The sequence below is a fragment of the Malurus melanocephalus genome, unplaced genomic scaffold (assembly GCF_030028575.1).
Source record: "Malurus melanocephalus ecotype Western Australia unplaced genomic scaffold, MMel_1.1 scaffold_104, whole genome shotgun sequence".
Lineage (NCBI taxonomy): Eukaryota > Metazoa > Chordata > Aves > Passeriformes > Maluridae > Malurus > Malurus melanocephalus.
Genome location: NW_026623336.1, coordinates 892,997 through 913,646, shown reverse-complemented (window position 1 = coordinate 913,646; position 20,650 = coordinate 892,997). Strand labels below are relative to the sequence as shown.

Sequence of the window (20,650 nt, the reverse complement as noted above, 5' to 3'; positions counted from 1 at the left end):
CTCACCAAGACAAGTAGAAGTGGGAGAAAATTGGGGAAAATATCATAAATGCCAAAAGCAACTGAGCATTCAAGTTGACAAGGGACAGACTAGTCTTCTTGTAATGAGCAGATAGAACTTTAAGGGTCGGCTCACACATAAGGACTTATATTTATGTGCTAATAATTTATATGCTTATATTTATATGCCAATAGATTTATAATGGTATATTGGATACCTAGAAAATATGTAGCTTGCTTTTTTTATAATAAAATCTGTTCCCATTCAAAAAGCTTCATCAGGCTGTGGATCAGGATCCTTTACAAGGGAAAGGCCCAGTACAGGCTTCAAAGAACAAAACCTTATCTTTTCAGAGAACATCAAAAGTTAGTTAGAGTTACCCTTAGCTGGTTAAATTGAAACATCTTGACAGCAACAGCATCTGCTTCACAATATTTGTATTTCAAATGCAATGTGGTCCTTACAAAGCTGTAGCTGTATTCCTAGAATCTGCAGATTATCTGCTGGGAACACTGAATAAAACCCAATTTGTATTTTCCTGCAATATTGTGCAGTGTAGTACAGGCACAYATGTCAAAACCAAGCTTTTAAGGAGAATGTGAACTGGTTTAGCTCCTGCACTCCTTGGATGTTATTTTTCTGTGTATTGCCTATCGAGGGACAGAGAATTCAGTCTCGTGGCACAATCTGGTCAACAGAGCTCCACCAACACAGAAAAACAGGCCCAACTCAACTGCTGGACCCTCTTTCCATGGGTGTCTCTGGCCCAGAACCACTGTGCCAGTCTAAGGAACAATTTTTTTTTTTTTTTTCCTTGGATGTGACTGGCACTTGACAGAGCAGTAATTCATTGCAAGTAAATCTTCAACTGGGCTCAGACTTTCATCAAGCCAAGACTGAAAACTTCCACTTTCAAGGCCGAGTACAGAGCCACAGCTCAAGCACAAACACTGATAACATTGCCACCATAATGGTTTTTAGAGATAACACCCTGCATACTGGAAATACAGCTACCATGCTACAGCTACAACTCCCTCAGGTCAGGAATATATTTAGGATGGACAGTCATYTGCAAGCATGAAATGAATGGGGTTTTGAATGCTGTCTTTCCTATGGAAAACACCAGTCACATTTAAAATACACCTGGGTGTGGTGCAGAGAGCCAGAAGTGAGCAGGAAGGGCCAGGACAGGCTTTCAGTGGGGGCCCATGTTAGGGTGAATTCTAATAAAACAAACTGCAAAGGGTTYGTGCAGTAGATTTAAATCATGTAGAGCTAAGTGGAGTGTCCCTGCCACATYTTGGTGTATCCACCCCCAAAAGCATACCACCCCCAAATTTAACTTTGTATTTAAGAAGAGACTGAGATGGGTTTTAAACATATGGTCCATGAAATAATGTATTAATCATACAGCTAAGACATCTCCCTTCTTTACATGGGGTAAAAACATGTCTCACTATACAAAAACATTAATCTGAAAAACAGGCTAAATGATCAGTACACTCAACAGTCACTTTTTCAGCCAGGAATTCCATGGCCTTAACTGACTAATAATTAAACTTATTAAAAAAAAAACTTTAAAGAAAACAAAACAAAAACAAACAAACAAAAACACCAAAAAAGACAAAAAAAAGGAAAAAAATAGACACATTTAAACAGTACTATATTAATATGAAAAATCTGATGAGCAGAGTTTTTGAAAATTCATTAAAAGTTATATTAGTGATCATCTGATTAATTCTGGTGGATCTTAAAGTGTCTGCAAATGTTTCAAGTGACTGTGACTGTATAAAACAGAACTGTGAAAGCCTAAATTCACAGGCAAGCCTTAGGCAGCCCRAAAGTTGGCTTATTTATTCTCTCAAGGACAAAACTCTTTTGCTCTTCCTCACGCCCTCTCCTTTGTAGTTCATAGATCTGCCAAACTAAAGGCAGTGACTTTACCAGGAGCAAGTGGCACTGGGCTCAGGGGAGGGAGAGTAACTGGAGGCAYATTTGCTATTCTTACTTTCAGTAACACACCAAAAAGCACCACTACTGCCATTTACTACCAAAGACACCAAAYACTCAGCAAACACATGAACAAGAACACGTCAGTGAACAAATCTAAGAGAGATTTATACCCCAAGGGAACATGCCATGGGTCCAGCATAAACCAGGAGCAATTTCATACATATACACAAATCTTACTGAAAGATGACGAAATTGGTTATTCAAATTGGATTTAAGACCTCCAAACACATGGCTAAATTCAGCCCTCACGACCCTTCCAAACCACTGATATCAATGGAGTGTTTTGGAATAGAATGCTTATATTAGTAATTTCAAAGGCTTTCTGGAAACAGAGGAAAACTTCAGCATAGTTACAATCTCTCTCCCTCTGAAATTAGCTAAAGCAGCTGTCCAAATGACTGTCAGCCAATTCAGAAAGTGTTCAGCTGTTCCTCCAAAGGAGAGGCTGTGGCCTGGGGTTGGACAGAAACAAGCTGGGGTCAAGCAGAGGATGTGCCAAGCACTGCTGTGTGCTGTGCTTAATCAAGTAGCACACAGAGCATTTACAGCTTAGTTGGGGCCACAGGCTCTGTAGCACGGATGTGGACACTGGGAAGGCAGAGCCAGGACAGAGGCAGCTCCCTGCTGCTCTTGTCTTCATGGAATTTGATGTTCAGGTAGAAATCGCCCGTGTAGAGGAAGAGAAGTGCTCCAAAGTACACGGAGTCTTTGGCTGGCTTTACCTGGCAAAGAGAATGTGAAGATCAGGATAAATAAACCATCATGAAAGCAAATTAATTGCAGATTGAAATTCATTAGCTCCTTCAAATGGTCTCAGACTACTCTAGATTCACATCTGAATAATTCTTTCCTACAAAAAGAAGATCTTGTTCCTATTCTAGTAAAACTGTTGCATTTACAAATAAATCCTGTTATTCACTCATGCAGTAAATCTGTGGCACTGCTCAAAACAGAATATGAACCTTCAGGAGTCATTGATTCAGAATTTGTTTAAGGTAGAAAATACCCCAAATCTCTCCTTAGACTGCCTTTAACAACATGTTTATTAGAGTTCTAAATCACACCTCTGAATTAATGTTAAATTCATGGTAAACACYATTTAACAGCTTAGTAATAACTAAGTTCATTCTCACTTATTATTCAGACACAATCTGACTGCAAATTCTAATCAGGAATCTTTAATAGTCACTGTCATTGAAATAATGAAGTTTAGCAAGAAACATCCCAGAAACAGTAGCCATCCTGATTTTGCTTGTTCAAATGAAATAGAGTTCACACTGTTTCTACATTTATGTATCTTCATCACAAATCCATCTACAATCCATATCTTCACAACAAATAATATATCTCAGTCCATCATTTCAGCAAGACACTTCAGTAATTTCTAACTTTAACACTCCCACAACTGTTCAGCATGTGATAATGTTTGAATTAGTATCTTCTTCCACAAGATGTGAAATCCAGTTTCAGGATGCCTAGAATTGAGTTAAAGTTACAGCAAATGCAAATCAACACAAAGCCATTCCACTGGACAGATTTTTTTTTCCCAAAAATTGTGAAAAGGCAGCTTCATCCCAGCAGAAAAGTCCCAATAAAGAATCCCTGATCTCCTCAGTATTGGTCTTCTCTCAGCCAAGAGCATCTGACAGTTCCTTTCTTCTCTCTGGACTGTGAGGCTATCAATCCTCACAAAGTCATTTCTTCTTTCTCAGGCAGCCCTGTGCCCATGTAATTCTTTTTCACTTGAACACTCAGTGGCACTGGGACTCTCTTTGGTCCTCTCCAAACACCTCAGTGTCCATCAGGTTAGAGAATCCAACATTTATTCCAAACTGACAGCTTGACACACCACTGGTCAGCCAGGCTGAGACCCAACCCCAGCCACAGCAGAAACTCYGGTCTTGCACCAGAAGCACTGACCTGTCCTGGCTGTGCTCAGGAGGGAGTGATGTCCCCTCTGCAAGGAGACACCCCCAGAACAGCAAAGAGGGGAGGACAAGGCTCTGAGACAGGAGTAGTGTTGTTCCCCACTACAAAATATGTGTCATATGGCAAACTGAGACATGAACACTGGGGTTGGATCTGGCAAAGTGCCCAGGGACACCCTGTGCTGAAGGACAGCTTGCCACTGCATGGGAAGACCAGAAAAGGAGGATGGGAAGGACATGGTGGGGAAGAGGGGGATGGCAAATGGCTAAGAGAAGGTTTCAGAGGTGCAGGGAGCTCAAGAATATGTCAGAGAGCTGAAAACTGCCAGTCAGCACCTTCCATGAAGCAGGTTCTCTGTAGCTTTCAGATGTGAAGGSAATGAGCTGTTTGTTTCCATGTTCTCCTGTTCTAGGTTTTTTTAGTTTTTCACTGCTGGCTTCTTTAGCCAGTGGACATGAATCTTGCACAGTCCCCTGGGCTATCAGGCTGCTTTGTTGAAACTCCCTAAATTGGAGCAAGTCCAGAGAGGGGCCASGAACTTCCTAAAGGTTCTGGAGCACCTGCCCTATGAGGACAGGCTGAGAAAGTTGGGGTTGTTGAGCCTGGAGAAGAGAAAGTTGAGTGGAGACCTCACAGCACATTCCAACATCTGAAGGAGCTACAGGGAAACTGGAAAAGACTCTTCATCAAGACCTAAGGTGATAGGACAAAGAGTATGGGGATCAAACTGAAAGAGGGGAAATTTAGGTTAGATATATAGAAAAAAATCTTTACTGTGAGGGTGATGAGGCACTGGCACAAATTGCCCAGAGAAGCYGTGGCKGRCCCATCCCTGGAAATGTTCAAGGCCWGGTTGGACAGRGCTTGGAGCAAACTGTTCTAGTGCAAGGTGTCCCTGTCGAAGGCAGCGGATTGGAATGAGGTGACCTTTAAATTCCCTTTCAACCCAAACCATTCCATGCTCCTTTGATTCAAAATCACAGCCSCTGCACAAGGTCCTGGCTGTTCACAAGCAGCCACATCCTCAGAGCTGGAGAGCCCAGGCTCCCTCTGGTTTTGGTGCTGAGCCCTTCTGCTGACCTACAGCAAACTCATATCAGCATCCATGTGAATGATCAGAGCAGCCCCAGCTGTTCCTCTGACCCCATCCTTGGCATTCCCCTCCTCGCTGGTACAAGTTCCTGCCCTCTGGCACAGYGTCTGGACATGCAGAACAACATCAAACCCTGTCTCCTCTTGCTTCCTTCCCCCTCTCCCAGGGCTGCCTGCCTGGTTTCTGCCTCACTGGACTTGCATCCAGGGGAGCAGGGAGGCAGGCACTAATGCCAGCAGTGGGTGTAGGCAAACAGCAAGCAAAACCTCTTCAGAACCCTTAGATTTTCCAAGTTCCCAGTCTATTTTTTCCTCCTCTCACTGCACCGTGAAGGAATATCTGTAACAGCACAGARCAGAGCCCTTGGAGAGCAGGAAGGCAGCTTCAGGCTCATCAAAACCAGACATCACATTCATGGTTTGGGCTGTGCYCACATCTGTTCTACCACCACGACTGTATCAGCACTCGTGGTTTGGAGAAGAAACAGGAGCTGGAAACCTTTGCCCTGCTGAGGCACAGGTGGCTCTGCAGAAGTTACGTTTCCTCCAAAACAGAAACCAACTTTGGAAAATAAGGCTGCCTCTCCAGTGGGGCTGCCTACCGACATTCCCAAAGAACAGACATTGAGCAGCAGCAGTCAGGTCATCCACACCAACTTCTACACCAGGCACAGGACTAACTTTGAGGTTTGACCACCTATATTTAGGTGTCTCTCTGCACATGAAGTTTCCAAGCTTCTGCTACAGAAGGAAGACACGTGGTCAATGCAAACAGTGGAGCAAACACAGAATGGTCTCTCTAGGCACCTACAGAGCCAAAATAGAGTTACCTAAAGACAGGCAGTGGGGATGCTGAGATGCTGGCACAGGACTGGAAAGGTGCCCAGGATATCTTACAGGATTTCTGGCAGCATCTGGAGGCTGGCAGGAAACCCACAGCACTTGTATGATGGCAAACATCTAYTTTTAGGCCACTGAGTCTCAGCCCTGGTGTTTATAAGCCAGGTCCTACCTGCTGCAGGCCACATCTCCACTGATTCATGGGAGCTTAGTGGGGTAGCACCCCTGGTAACACCTCCTCAGTTGGGTGTCTCAGTCTGGAACTGAACCACCCAAATGCCTGTGAAGTGGATGTCCCATCTAAGGCAGCTGCCAACACAAGGATTCACCCGCTCAAATGCAGGATGAGGTAAACTGTTCCCTAAACTGCATAAGCCCTGATGATTCACTCAGCCACTCAGAGTGGCTTGTTTAGGGGTTAGGGCTGGCAGGACCATCCCACTGACTGCAGCACATGACCCACCTAAAGTACAAGGAACGCAACTCGTGCCTGACCCAGACCAGATTTGAGCTGTCCTTCAGTCCAGCAGCACACAGCTCTGGTAGTGCCACTGCCCAGACACGTGTCTGTACATTGTGCCAGCCTAGGATGCTGCTGAATCATTCATCAGGATGCTGACATTCCTGAGTTGAAGCAGAGTCTAAACAGCTTTCACTAAAATCCCACCAGATTGTGGAAACCAAAGACAGGAAGCTTGTACCCCAGAAAATAATGATCGAAAATCAAGGAAAAAATGCCCACRTTACTCCTTTGTTCCACCAAGATAGAAGAAAAATTAAGTTTCTAGCTGCATCCTAATCCTTCCCTGATTTAGGCTACCATGTGGGACTGCGATTGCTTAGAACTAATTACTACTTATTTATACTGCTGTAGTACTTAGGGAGCTCAGTTGGAGATTAGGGCCGGTGCCAGCTCCTGCTCGCTGCCCCAAAGAGTTTACAGTGTGAATAAAGCAGTGCCAAGAAAAATAATTTGTTCCAGATGGGCCACAGAGGACCTGCCAGAAGAGAGCAAATGTGCATCATGGCTTCTGAGCTGATTCAAAATGACCATCTACTAATGAATTTCTCCTCATCTCCCAGCACCAACCTCTTGAGTTTGTGCATGGTAACACGTGCAGGAAAAAATCCTGCTTGAGAATAAGTGATGGCATAAGCAGGGACAACAAGGGGGGATGAACTGCTGCAATCTACAGGAATCTTCACAGAAGACAATCTTTGGTTTTTACTTGGCAAAAAGCAACTCTGATCAACGAATTAGTCAACAAAAAGCATTGGTAAGAACTAAAAATGTTAATAATAGAGCTAAAGATAAACTTTATGCTGTAGAGTGAGAGAAATAAAAAAAATAATTCAATGGGCAGGTTCTACCATGTTAACTTACATTTCAAAATCACCCACTGAACAAAAMATGTCAAATATTTAAATCATAATGGAGAAAGTCACTTTTTCTGTCAAATACAGACAGAGAAAAGCAAGGTTAGCCAAATTAGAAGTTTTGCTTAAAAATAAAGATTTTACTTAATTTAAAATGCATGGAAATAGCTCAATATCCTTTAAAATTTTCCAGAAAAGACTTTGCTCTTTGAAGTAACATATCCCAGCAGAGATTTTGTGACACAATCCCGGGCTGCTGCACTGAACTGAGGTGAAAGCACAAAGAGGTGAATAAGCATCACTACATTACTTCCAAGATAGATCTTCTAACCTGGACTTCAAGCCACAAAAAAGAGAAATGCAAAATTGTGTGACTTTTACCCTTTCAACAATTTATATTCACACTGCAAAGCAGCATGTGCATCCTGAACATTCYTTTATGTATCCTCTGTTTTCCAGATAGCAGCAGAAACTGCTTTGAAACTTTTCAGTCTGGAATCAAAAATAACTGAATTTTTTAGCATGAGACTTACTTAGTATGAAAGCAACATTTAGGAAGGCAGAGGGATCTGTTGGGTTWTTTTTATCAATAATGAAGTTTCTGCATGACAACAGAGAGAATTTTCAGGGTGTGAGAAGTATCTGCCCTTGTGGTAACACCTGATGCTCCCACTTGCTCTTGACCATGCACCAGTGACGCACCAAACCGTATTTGGTTCTCCATCCTTCCTCCCACCCAGCTGAGCCCTGCAATAARTCATGTCAGCACCTCTGTGCCAGTGTCAGTGTGAAGTCAGCCCAATTAACTTAAACTGCTGACCAAGGTCGTTTTTGCTAAACTGGACAACTTTGCACAAAAAACAAGAGCTCKCAGCGTCTGTCCCGATGGCTCTGCTGGGGGAGAGGGGAGCATCTTTCACAAGCAGCTGGGAAAGGGCAGCACCTCGAGCCACCTCCATTAAACAAGAAAAATAATCCAATGCCCACGACCTCAGGTTAAAAAAATGATGGGGACGTTTTTAACAGCTTCCACACAGCAGCACAGAGTCGAAAACCAGCAGGGAATCTGGTCCAGTATCTCAACTTTTGTTTATAAAAAAGAGAAACTCTGGCTCTCTTTCATCTTACCCAGCCATGAGCTTCTTTRTTTTTTTTAACCAGTCTGTCTGACTTTTGGCCAAACTCAGAGCACGACCACATTTCTGAGCATGGTGGTTCTTCCCTGAAGCATCAAATGCACAAACCAGGACTTTCCCCTTGTGCCCCAGACTRGTGGAACTTTCTGAAACCTATTCTCTTTTACTAAATTAGTTATTATAAGGGAAGAAAGGGCCTCTGACAGAATTGGATGTGCTGAAGGATTTTCTTCCATGCTCAGGGCTCAATGCCCCAAAGAAACATGACCAAGCATTTTCCCTGTGTAGCATCAACACTCCGCACCGTGAAATGCAACACYTCCCGTCTGAGAGTCGACATTTTCTTCATTTCACCTTTTTGTATGGAAAGGAGGACAAGCAGCAGCAAACAATTCTATTTTTAACTTCTTGGGGATTGTGTTTACAGGAGAAATGTCAAAATACTGAGCAACGGGGCAAAAGCAGGGACCGTAACGTATGAGAAGGCTGCCTGGGCAGGCACCAGAGATGCGACCTCCTGACTTTTTGCCCCACAGGAGACTCAATCAGAAGGTAAGAATACATCACACTGACATCTCCCTTTTCCCTCATTAGCTTGGAGGGTCAGGCCCTTTGGCAGCTGGGCATCCAAACACCACCACTCTGATTAAAAACTCCACATTGTCAGAAACAGAGTCAAAGAAAGCCATCTCTGGATGATTGCTGTTGACATATTTAAATTATTCAGCTATAAGAATGCAGTTAGCCCCCATTAAAATTCAAGCTGATGGTATATTTCATGCTCATTAGCTTTTAGAAATATTTTCYTCCGTGATGCGTAATTGAAAAATATGCATGGTTACTATCCCTGYGGTTAACCTTTAATTTCTTTCTAATTAAGGTTCACTTATATATTTAATTTTGACAGGTACATTTTATTACCAATCTGCAGAGCYGACCTAAACAAAGGTCCTAAGCACTATCCCAAACACTTGCCCCCCTCTTCATGTTTATTTAATGAGTTTCCAGAAATGCTGCTTATTCCATTCTGCAGCATTGTCTGCAAGTTTCATTCCATGTATTTGGTTGTTGCATTTTTGGGAGGGAAGTATGTGGGGGAGAGTAGCTTCATCTGTATTTGCAGTGTCTTGCCTTAGAAGCAAAAAGCTCCTAGACTTGAATTTTCTAAAGAAATTGAGAGAAAAATCATAATCTCTATTGTTTTAAAAAGGGGCTCTTTTTTCCCCCCTCATTTTAAACATTTCTTTATGGTTTTATAACGGTACACTCTAAGCATCCAGGAAATGAACCAGCTCATCAGATTGGCCATTAATGTTTAGCATTTTCTTTTTGCAGTCTGTTGYGTTTCCTCAGGACCTGACTAAAACTGATTTGCTGAGTTCCTTTGCTCAGCCTGGGGAATATTTCTTATGGACTAAAGAAAAAAAGAGAAGTTATTTAAAATCTATTACTGCAGGCTGCACTGGGTGACTCGAGGGACTGGCAATATGGTATTGAACATTCAATCTAGGGTTACCTGTTCCCATTCAGTCAGATCGGGGGTTGCTGCCTCTGATAATTTACTAGTGCTTTACATGGTAGGAAATTGCAGTCCCAAATCATTTCAAAGAGATCATTCCAGATGAACCCAGCAGCATTGTTAGCAATAGCTGCCATACTCATGGGGCTTTCCATAAATTAATCTGCCTTAAAATGCACAATAGACCAATGAAGCCCCTTGCAAATGCACATCATTCCAAATCCTGAAAGGTGCCATAAAACCACTCACAGTGTCGATGTAGAAGGTGTTGGAGCCCACGAAGGTGATGGCATCCTGCAGGTCGTAGTTGTGCACCCCATTCTGGTAATCCTGGTAGGGCATCACGGTGAGAGCGAAGGGCCCCACGCTGTGCTTGCTCCAGTTGGTCAACTTCACCTGCAAGGGGACAGGGTCCCCCACCTGGCAGGTCACCACGATGTCACAGTCACACACCTTGCCGTCAACAAGGATATCTGCAAATCAAGGGAACAAATCYTCATTAGGTTGGGCACCTGTTTCAGAAAATGTATTAATCTTGACAGGAGGCTCAACAAGAAAAAAGCAACCTCAGCAAAAACACATGTGGGAAGGTTAAATTTGGAAAAGAAAATCCAATGCTGTGCTGTTGTGTAGGGCACCTACTTGAAAAAAAACAAAAAAAACAAACCAGCTCATGAAGGCCTGATATCTGTCCAAAGCTGTGGAAAGAGCTATGAAAAAAAACCAAAAACCATTATGATCTATACACAGGTACCAGAAGATATTTTTTAAACCCCCTTWCTTGAAAGCCAAAGCCACAGACAATTTCTCATGGTTCTGCAAATCAACAGCATCAGGTGAAGAGGAAGACAAACAGGAACCATCAATACAAACAGCAGTGAGAGAGATCCAGGGCTGGAGGCCCATGTTTGTGTGGTACWGCCAGAATAAATCCATCTGTGTGGAGGTAAGCTTTTGGAACAGGACRTATACTGGCAGAATTTGCTATGTAATACATCTATTAAAGTCCAGATTGTAAAGAAAAAAGGGATTTTAAAACTATACCAGAGTACTACAAGCTTGTTCACTCTTTGCACTTTAAATCACTCTCAGATGTCTATTTTTAACTTTCTACTTTCCTTTCCSTTCCTGGGACAGCAGAAAATATAAAGCCTCTAAATTGGTTACTGCTGGGACAGTGACAGCTCGAGTAATGTGTCCATTAACCTTGCCCATTTGCTTATACAGAACCAAAATGTTTCATTACCAACACGCTATGAAATTGCCAGTCCAATTCCCTGCTCTGAAAGGGCTCCCAGTTGTGCAGTATTACTGTATTTTTCAGAGGAGGGTTATCTCCAATGCACTATTAATACAGGAACATTTCTATTTCACTATGGGTTCATGTTCAGAGATAAGAGAAAGCCCTGGGCACATGTAAGAAAGGATCCTTTGTGTGAATACCTATCCCCACAATCTCATGTGCCCGTGGGGCATTTCCRTCACTCCAGCTCCTCCTCGGTTGCTTGCTTTTTGACATACATCATATTATTCCTCTGCATTGGATTTACATTGGTAATATCCCCTTGTCAARGAAAGACACTATTCTTATGCTTCAGGAGTTTTCACAGACAAAAAAATTACACCCAAGTGATTTTTTTTAAACTTGGTTTTGTTTTGTTGCCTTAGACAAAAAGTCCAAAATGATGCATGTTCTTGTTATGCCCTTTAGCCTGGCAAACTGAACAAGCCTCAACGCAGCCACTGGAAAAAAAAAATAAACAAAAGCTATTGCCAAAGAAGAAACAAGTTCAGAAAGGAACATTTATTTCAGAGGTCAGGCCAGCCAAGCTGAGGTACCCAGAAGARAACCCCTGCTGGACCAAAGCTGCCCAAATGCAGCAGCGTCAGATACAAGAGGTATGGCAAAAASAGCACAAAAACCCCTTCAGTGTTTAAGCTAGTTGGATAACTTGGTGTCCCAGTTGGAACAACTCGTTTCAAAACTTTTTTTTTTTTTTTTTTTGACAATTAGAGCCCTGGAGAGGACTGATGGGAGTGCTGTGTCCAGTTCTGGACTCCTCAGTAGAAGAGAGACAGGGACACTCTTGAGAGATTCCAGTGCAGGGTCATGAAGAGGATTAAGGGACTGGAGCACCTCTCCCATGAGAACTGGGATTGTTCAGCCTGGAGAAGACTCCAGGGKATCTCAGCAATGTGGATGGGCACCTGGAGGGAGGGTGCAAAGGGACAGAGCCAGGCTCTTTTCAATGGTGCCTGGTGGCAGGAGCAGAAGAAATGTGCACACAAAACCACAGGAGCTTTCCTCTGAACATCAGGAAATATTTTTTTACTGTGAAGGTGACCCAGTGCTGACACAGGTTGCCTGGGGATGTTGAGGAGTCTCCATCCTTGGAGATACCCAGAAGCCATCTGGACGTGTCCATGGCAAATGGCTTTAGGTGTCCCTGTTTGCACAGGGGTTGGATTCCATGATCTCCAGAGGTCCCTGCCACTCTCTGTGATTCTCTGAAAGGAAGTGATAGCCACCACTGCATTTTAGGGAAGGGCCAGAAAACCTTTTTGGCTTTGGATTTCTTCTGCAACAGCGCACTGTGATGCCATGGGCTTTCCTGCCCAAGGTGATCAAATTGCTTCTTGCAGTGCTGCCCTAAGATCATGAAGGTGAATTGGTGGTTACAATGGTACCCCATCGTCAGGGATTAACTGACTTGAATTTCTCAAAACACAATGTGTGTCTGTGGATAACCTGTCTGCTTCCCAGTCTCCTGACACACAAGTCCAGTTGCTCCTTCAATAGCAATGCATTTATTTAATTAGTTTGTACCAATTCATGTTTTCCAGCTTCCCCTGCAAGGTGACTCCTTTCATTAACTACAAATAGAAAAAAAAACCCCAAACCCACTTTTTTCCTGCTTCCTCTATCCAGTGGGTTTTACAGCTGCACAAAGGGTTAGATCCCCAGACCAGCACAAATCTTTGGAAATATTCCCSAAGCATAGTGGATAAATCTATATTTCCAAGCAGCTCATCAGCTTGCCTTCTAGCTTCAATGGTCTGCTGTAGGAATTGTAAACGAACCCTTTGCCCTCTATCTCTACCTTTGTATCTAATAGTAGCTCAGAGCATTTCTTTCTAATATCTCCATGAAAAAAAATAGAAAATCCAAACAAAAGGGAAGCAATTAAGTCTGGCTCAACCAGATTAATTTTCTTTTGCATTCCGAAAAAAAAAAAATTCAATTCATTTAGACTGATTTAAGAGCGTGTGTGTGCGCACACGTGTTTGTGTACATATTGAGAGATAATTTCCTTCCTTCCCAGAACACACTTCCCTCCTGCAGTACCGGAGCCAAGGATCTCAATGAGATGTCAGATGAGAAAGCACACATGGCTGGCGTGCAAAATACTATGGAAAGGAGTGTTTAAAAACAGCCCCCTTTCATCAGAGAGAACAGCTTGGTTTGACAGGCAGCTTTACTCCCTTCCTGACACAGAAAACATCTCATGGACCATACGGATTTGCTTTAATATTTTCATCCGTGAGCAGAGGAAAAGCCATGTGCACAGGGTCCCGTTTCTGCAGATTCAGCTCACTCACACAGATGGCACCTAAAAGCTGAGACTGCTCACACCACTGCTGTGAGAGTGAATCATTACTGGCTTCGGAGTACAGGAGCTCTGAATCAGAAGATGCAGTCACTAGCACAGAAGACAGTCGTGGCTGTATCTCATCCTACAAAGATTCAGATAYGAGAGAAGCAGCACTTCAGAAAATTAGAAGGACCAAGCTTAATTCAAACAGCATATATAAATTGCATTTTAAAAGTGGAAGCAGAACAGCTGGCTGCCAGAAGGGGGAAAAAAAGCATAAAGACCTAGCAATCTCCCAATTTCCTTCTAATTAAAAGTTAAATAATTTTTGAAGCAACCTAATAAGCCAACAGAATGCTGTCCTCCCCACCCCCTTTCCTGATCATTTACCTACCATGCCCACTATGCTGGCATCCTTGAGTGCCAAAATTACCCTGCAATGCCTTGAAAAAAGGACAGACACTGTCTGTGACACACATTAATGACCAGGCACGGGAACACTCTKTTTTCTCTCCAGGACCTTTCCTGAGTGATTATTGTATCAAGGCAGAAAATGTTATCCAACACATTTTGGGAGGTGGAGGATGAGGCTGATACAACCACTGAGAAGGATGATTGGAAAGCCTTGCTTTTTCACTGAGAGCCTTAGCCAAGCCTTTTAGGATCTCTACAAATTAATCTTTAAGATGGAAAAAGTGCTTTATGGCCCAGCTGATGGGTGATGCTTACTGACACCACAGGAAGTCTGTGAGAGACCATTATGAGAAAATAATACATCAGTATTCTTATAATGCCTTTCTTTCAGGATCTCAGAACTCTCAAGAWAAGGAAATGACTCTTACTAACATGAAGACAATGACTATTCCACAAGAAAAAACATCATTTACCATGCCAGGTGCTTTTCTGTCTACATCACTGAAAGGAGCCTCTCAGAAATGAATACCAAGCATTAATAACATTTTGTGTTATTTACCCTGCTCATGTTAATACACAGTAAGTTTTTCTTTCAACTTTGTCAAATTTCCATGTGAGAACTCACAAGTCATTGGTCCCCCTGCATGTYAGGAGCCCTGAGTCACAGCTAATTGCATTTTCACACCCAAGTCCCTCTTTGCCACAGTCAAAGTTTAATTTTGGAAAGCTGCATACAAATGCATTTAATCTCTATGGAAAGACATATTCCAGCAATTTTTTCTCTCCTCATTTTTGAGCTGATTTTAAAAAACAGGCTGCAGAGAAAGGCAGCGTGGTTTTGCTCATCTTTCAAGGGAGGGGATGGAGAAATTCTCATTGGATATTTCTTTTTAAACTGGATGCTGAATCCCCAGCTGATGCACATGCACTGGCCTCTGCCATTCTCTGCAGCTGGGAACTTGGTCCAACAGAGAAATGGCTTTGCCCAAGCAAGCTGGCCAACAAAAAGTCAAGGTATGAGATGCCCACATGAGTAAATACCCCTCACATACAAYGTGGAAGAGATCTTTAAAAGCAGAAAGGCAAGTCTTGCATATCTTTGCTATTAGAGTTAAGGTGCTCTGCCAATCAACCATTGCTATGCTGTTAGAATTGTTACAAAACACTGATTTTACTCATTTTGGTCTATGAACCAGGAGAGCCATGGCCTGAGGAGTGGAGAGGAGCAGCAACATCACTGACATCTCCAGAAAATGTTCATCAGGTAGGACAGAAAAGCCAAAAACCTGGAGGAAAGCCAAAAATCCAGAGCCCAAGCCAGAGTTGCTGCAACRAAGATCTCACAGAATGATTCAGTTTTTCTGTGTTCACAAAGCCTGAAGTGCTGATTAAAATGTTTGCCCAGGCCAGATTTGCTTCTAATTACCCTAAAAGAGTACAGAAAGGGGCAGCCACGGTGTCTGGAACAACTTCCTAATATTTTTTTTTCCTTTCTCTTTTTTTGCAGAAGTTTTTGTTCAGGATTTTGCAAGGAACTTAACAATTAAAAGCGAATTATTTTTGAAATAATTTATTCAGAAATAGGTTGAACAATTCTGTCCATTTGTAATTTTGCATTTTATGCATGTGGAAGAAAAGACCAGAAAGGAAGAAGAAACCTGTACTACARGCAAGCTCTCTGTACAGAGCAAGCTGATCCTGCCTGTCTCCAAACAAGCAAGTTTCCCACCCCTCCCCTCATGCTCTGTGTCAAATCAGCAGCAGTTTCATGAGCCTGATTTTGGGCTGCTTTGAGGAGCTGGTGACATGTGGCAATCTGTTGAGACAACAGGATCCTTGGATTTTCCTGAGTGCCTCCTTTAAAATAAGAACCTAAACACAGTTTCTGTTTCCCCTCTTTGCATTTGTTCTCCCCAATGTAGACCAGATTCCTTTTATTTTCCAAACTGTTCCTGCAAATTATTTGCACACAGAGATGCAGCATTGATTACATTTTTTTGTCCATGATGAGGTCCTTCAGTACTTTCAGAGCTGAATATATCCATACAAAAGATATTTCTATGAATATAAAAACTGAGTTCCCTGTCACTCTCATCAGGAAAACATTGAATTGTTATTTAATAACACAACACCCTCCTAGATACTTGTATTAAACCTTCTGTCTGTGATTTGGACCTGCTCCTCGCACCAAACCTGAGCATCTCAATTTAGAATAACATCCTCATGTTCATTCATTGTTATACTGACACAATACTGAGTCAAATCCAGCCCCTGCTTAATTTCCCTGCAGTCAGTAGTACCAGAGAGCAGATATACACAGATGTTTGTGCTGTAACAGGTTCAGATTACACAGATATCTCACCTTGTCAACCASTGCTAGTCCTGTCCTAAAAACTGCCCTTGCACTCAGAGCCTGCTGCTCCAAACCCCCTGTGGAACTSAAGAGTTCAGCTCCTCGTCGGGTCAAGGCCCTTGGACAGTGATGAATGAAAAATACAGGAAAAGATATGAACAAGCTATTGCAGSTTCCTGCAAGTACCAACAACCCAGAGACCTTCAGCCAACGTCGGGGCATGAACCAGAAAACAGCAAAGTTGGCAGAGGATGGGATAACTGGACATGAATAYAGGCTGGTGAAAGAGGCAATTGCTTTCACAAGACCTCTGAGCTGCCCGATTCCTGGCAGGCTTCCCGTTCCCAAACATTTCAGAATTGAATTAAGGACACTTTATTCGCTCCAAAAGCAATTAAAAAGAAAAACACATTTAAAATATAGTTCTAGCTACAATAAGCAATTAGTCTTTGATAATTGCCCATGTCTTCCTATTTAATCACTCTTTTGCAGTGCCCAGTATGCTGATGACAGATCCCGACTGGTCCCATTATCGTTGTTGCCAAATTGYTCCCAGTTTGTGTCTGTTCTTAACTCTGTGATGGCAACGGGCTGAGGGTGCTGCAGCATCCCCRTGGGACTCKCTTGCAAAAGGACTCCTCAATCTTSTCATYTGCCCTGAGTAGGATTTCTTCCTCCAAAACAGTAGAATGTTTATGTCCAATTTTAATCCCCAAAACACGTGACCAGCACTCAGTTTCAGCACTGCTTGATCTCAGCTATGAACACCTAAATGTGGTACAACCTTCTTGCATTAACTCCAAACACCAGGGTCACGCTGGCTGAGGAGGGAAGCACGAACACGACTCGTGCTCTGGGGTTTGGCTGCCTCCAGCTTCTACTTGAGATCCTAAAAACTGAATGCACATTAACCACGGATTTATTTCAGAAATGTGTCGGTTCAGTTTAACCTCCCTGGTTCTGGTGGGAGTTATTTTACTTCACACATGCCTTTTATGACAGACATTTCTCCTTCCCTAAGAAATTGCTGGCACATKGATGGCACCTGCTTGTCTCATTTCTCCTCTGGCAGCCAAGATAACCTGAGATTTGGTGCTTTGCCCAATTTGCTATCAAGTGAAAATCACTTTKGAGTTTATACTGCTTGTGTCAAGTCCTAATCTAAATGCTCAAAGACAGATCCCTAAAATTTTAAGATGCTCAAAGCTCTGTGTTTTCCAGTAAGCCTGAGCTACTTTTGACTTATTTTAAAATATTCTATGACACAGCCCCAGCTTGCTTAAATAGTCTCATTTATGAATGTGGGCCAACCCTTTTTTATCTGTTCATCACAGGCAGGTTTCACGAAGATTTCTTTTCATTATCTGCTACACAGCYACGAGGTCAGGTTGGCATACGGTGTGTTTCTTGTGTCTGAAATTTCACAAGCCTGGAATTTGCATGTTATTTTAGGTTACCGAAAGCTTTATTTCTATAACTTGTCTGTGTCAGGGCTACTTTCAGTCCCCCCCTGCCTTGTGGGGGACAAAAAAAAGGAGGGAAAAAAAAAAGCCCTATATTTAAACAAAATTAAAACATATTAGGATGTATCAAATAACACTGTTTTTGGTACATTGGCAGTTTTGTGCAAAACCACTGCAGGAACTCAACTGAATTATAGAATATCCTGAACTGGAAGGGAACCCACAAGGATGATTGATCCAGCTTCTGGCTCTGCACAGGACAAACCTAAAAATCACACCATGACGTGACCTGACCCAGGTTTAGTTTACTGAAAACAAATCATCTCATTTCTCACTGGTTAAATAATGAGACTAAATTTTCTCCTTTTTTCTGCCACTCTGCAGTGATGGATGTGGGACAAACCTCTCCGTCTGCAGAAGAGATTTTGAAAAGCTTCATGCCAACTCTGTCAGTGTTTCTGACTTGCAGCTGAAAGCGTTAATGGTAAAAAAGGAGCCTGTAGCACTTTGTGCTGTTTTGGGAGCGTGTCTCAASCTCAAAGCAGGTTTAGGCTAGACACTGGATGGATTGCAGACCTCCAAGGAGCGTTACCTGCTCTAGAAATCAGTGATAACAGTGGTGATTGTGGCCCATTTTCTATGGAGGTGGCAGTGAACTACAAGTGCTCACAAGAGAAGTAATGCCCACTCAATAGCAGAGACACAAAGCTGGGCTCCTGTACCCAATTCTGTGCACGCAAAGTCAAATATGGGGATCCAGTCACGCAAACTCTCATGGAATATGGCAATATGGAAGTGGATTATTTTTTCATCTGGATTTTCTACCATTTCAAGTGGAAACAGTATTTTCTGCATTRTCCTTTTAACAGGCACACAGTGGTGCTCTGGACTCTTACAGAGATCATACCTAACAGGGAGTTTGTTGGGTTTTTTAAATTGCTAATTAAACTAATCCCACGTGCAGTATAATTGTCTTATTTGAGGCCTATATGAAGAGATCTCTGAGGTACTGTCTGAAGCAGAAAAAATGCAAATGCAGGTGAGAAGAGAGATGAGACAGCAGCCTCYCCATGCCCAGATGTACAGACACACTGGTGCAAAATGCTTTAAGTAAGCAAAAAAAAAGTTATACTGATTATTTAAAGGAAAATTGTGGGCCTGTGACTTATTTTCCAAGCTTGTCTTAAAAAAAGAATCATGAAACACTGTGTGAGACGTCCAGGTTGTAAGAATTTTTGTGTCCTCATRGATCAGCCAGAGCCTGGTACGAGATAATGTATAACCCCCCTATTAACAGGCAGGTAGATGATTTACCACATCTCAGTGGCTGTGTAAACATGAGAGCAGGGCACTGAGCCTCACGGGCCTCCTTCAGCCCAGCCAGGGCTGAAATGCAACGAGCTGAGCTAAATGAGAGATATCAAACAAGCCCAGGGACACTCTGTGTGTGGGCAGGGGTGACGTGTGGTTACCTGTGCCCAGTGTCCTCATACTGCAGGGGCCCAAAAACAGAGGTGCTCATTAAAATGGACAAATTCTTCATCAAGTTTATCTGATTTTCACTCACTGCTTATTTCTGTCTAATGACTGACTCTTACTTGTTTCACTTGCCAATGGATTGAGCTATTTCTTTYCATTTTCCCTACTCGTGGTTAGTCCATTCTACTATTTTTGCATTAAGGCATGAGACAACAATCCAGGCAGATKTGAGCTGGAAACTGTCAAACCCTACCATGCCTTCTTTATTCTGATTGCATCCTGATTCTGTATCGTGACCTGTCTCAAAATCCAATTTGAATGCACAAAACAACTGCAGTAATAGATATATGTAGATGGAAGTTTCCAGCTGTCCTTTGTGACACAAATCCATATTTTTCCTTGCTAGATTGGATATGAACACTCAAATAACAATCAAGCTTACAGAAAACAAGAAATCTTTAAGCCTAGAGTCATCAAACCTAACTACTTTTGGCCTTTCTCTGAGATATTTCTGTTAATAATTTACTACTTCTAAAACGGAACATGCTCAAAATCTAGCTCCTGAATTTTTCATGAAGTCCTTTCCTCCCCATACCTGTCTTAATTTCAGAAATAAAATCAGACTCTTTCCTGCCAATCTTGGCTTTCACTTTGACTTGATATCCTCTCATGACTCATACCTCCAGCCTCTGATTAAATCCTGATGCCACTTTTTACAAAACTTCTCCAAAACTGACCTTTTTGCTCTGCCTACACTGCCAAGCCTTCTTCTGAGATCTAATTGGATTATAAAAATCAACAATTAAAGTCTCTTCATGTCATCTTTTGGCACCTCCAAACTTTTATTCTCCCGAAGCCCCTGCACCAAAGATCATCCTGTAGTCCCATGACCTGGCTGTGCCCACACAGAACTTTGCATGGATATCATTCCCAGATTTCCAGCTACAGAAACAGCTCAGCCCAGGCTAAATCCCCACATGCTGCCCCATCTTTTCCTGTGCCACTYGAAACCTGTGGCTGAGATTTCAGTAATAACCACAGAAACCTGGTGATTGCTGCAGAGGTGGCAAACTGTGCTCACTGCTACCTGTGAGCTGCAAGCTGTGGGAAAAATTATTTGTTTCTCATTTCTCAGCTGTATTTTCCCTATCCATCCTCCCTGCTAACTATAAACACTCAGGGACAAAGACTATAAGCTCTTAGGGACTATAATACTCATGTTCTTAAGAGCTTAGCAGAATCATTTGTGTGGCACCTAGAACTACACAGACGTATTTTCCTGGGATGGGAAGACAGTGCTGCTAGAGAAGCAGAAACAAATTTAAAGAAAAAAAAACAAAACAAAAACAAAAACAACCAAACCTTAAATAAATTAAAAATATCTTTCTTTGTGTATCTCAAGTCTCAAATTGGGTGGGGCAAAGAAATGAGCACTACATCAG

The 20,650-nt window shown here is 42.5% G+C and overlaps 1 protein-coding gene across 2 annotated transcripts in view; it reads right to left on the bottom strand.

The window, feature by feature from the left end:
• Window positions 1-276: 276 nt before the first annotated feature.
• TRAPPC9 (trafficking protein particle complex subunit 9) overlaps window positions 277-20,650 on the bottom strand; it is a 438,425-nt gene continuing 418,051 nt past the window's right edge. For both annotated transcript variants that reach the window (XM_057369163.1, XM_057369164.1), the window contains 2 exons: window positions 10,156-10,379; window positions 277-2,735 (listed from right to left, as the gene is read on the bottom strand). In XM_057369163.1, the coding sequence (XP_057225146.1) occupies window positions 2,556-2,735; window positions 10,156-10,379 (404 nt within the window). In that variant the 3' untranslated portion in view covers window positions 277-2,555. The remainder of the gene's footprint in view (window positions 2,736-10,155; window positions 10,380-20,650) is intronic.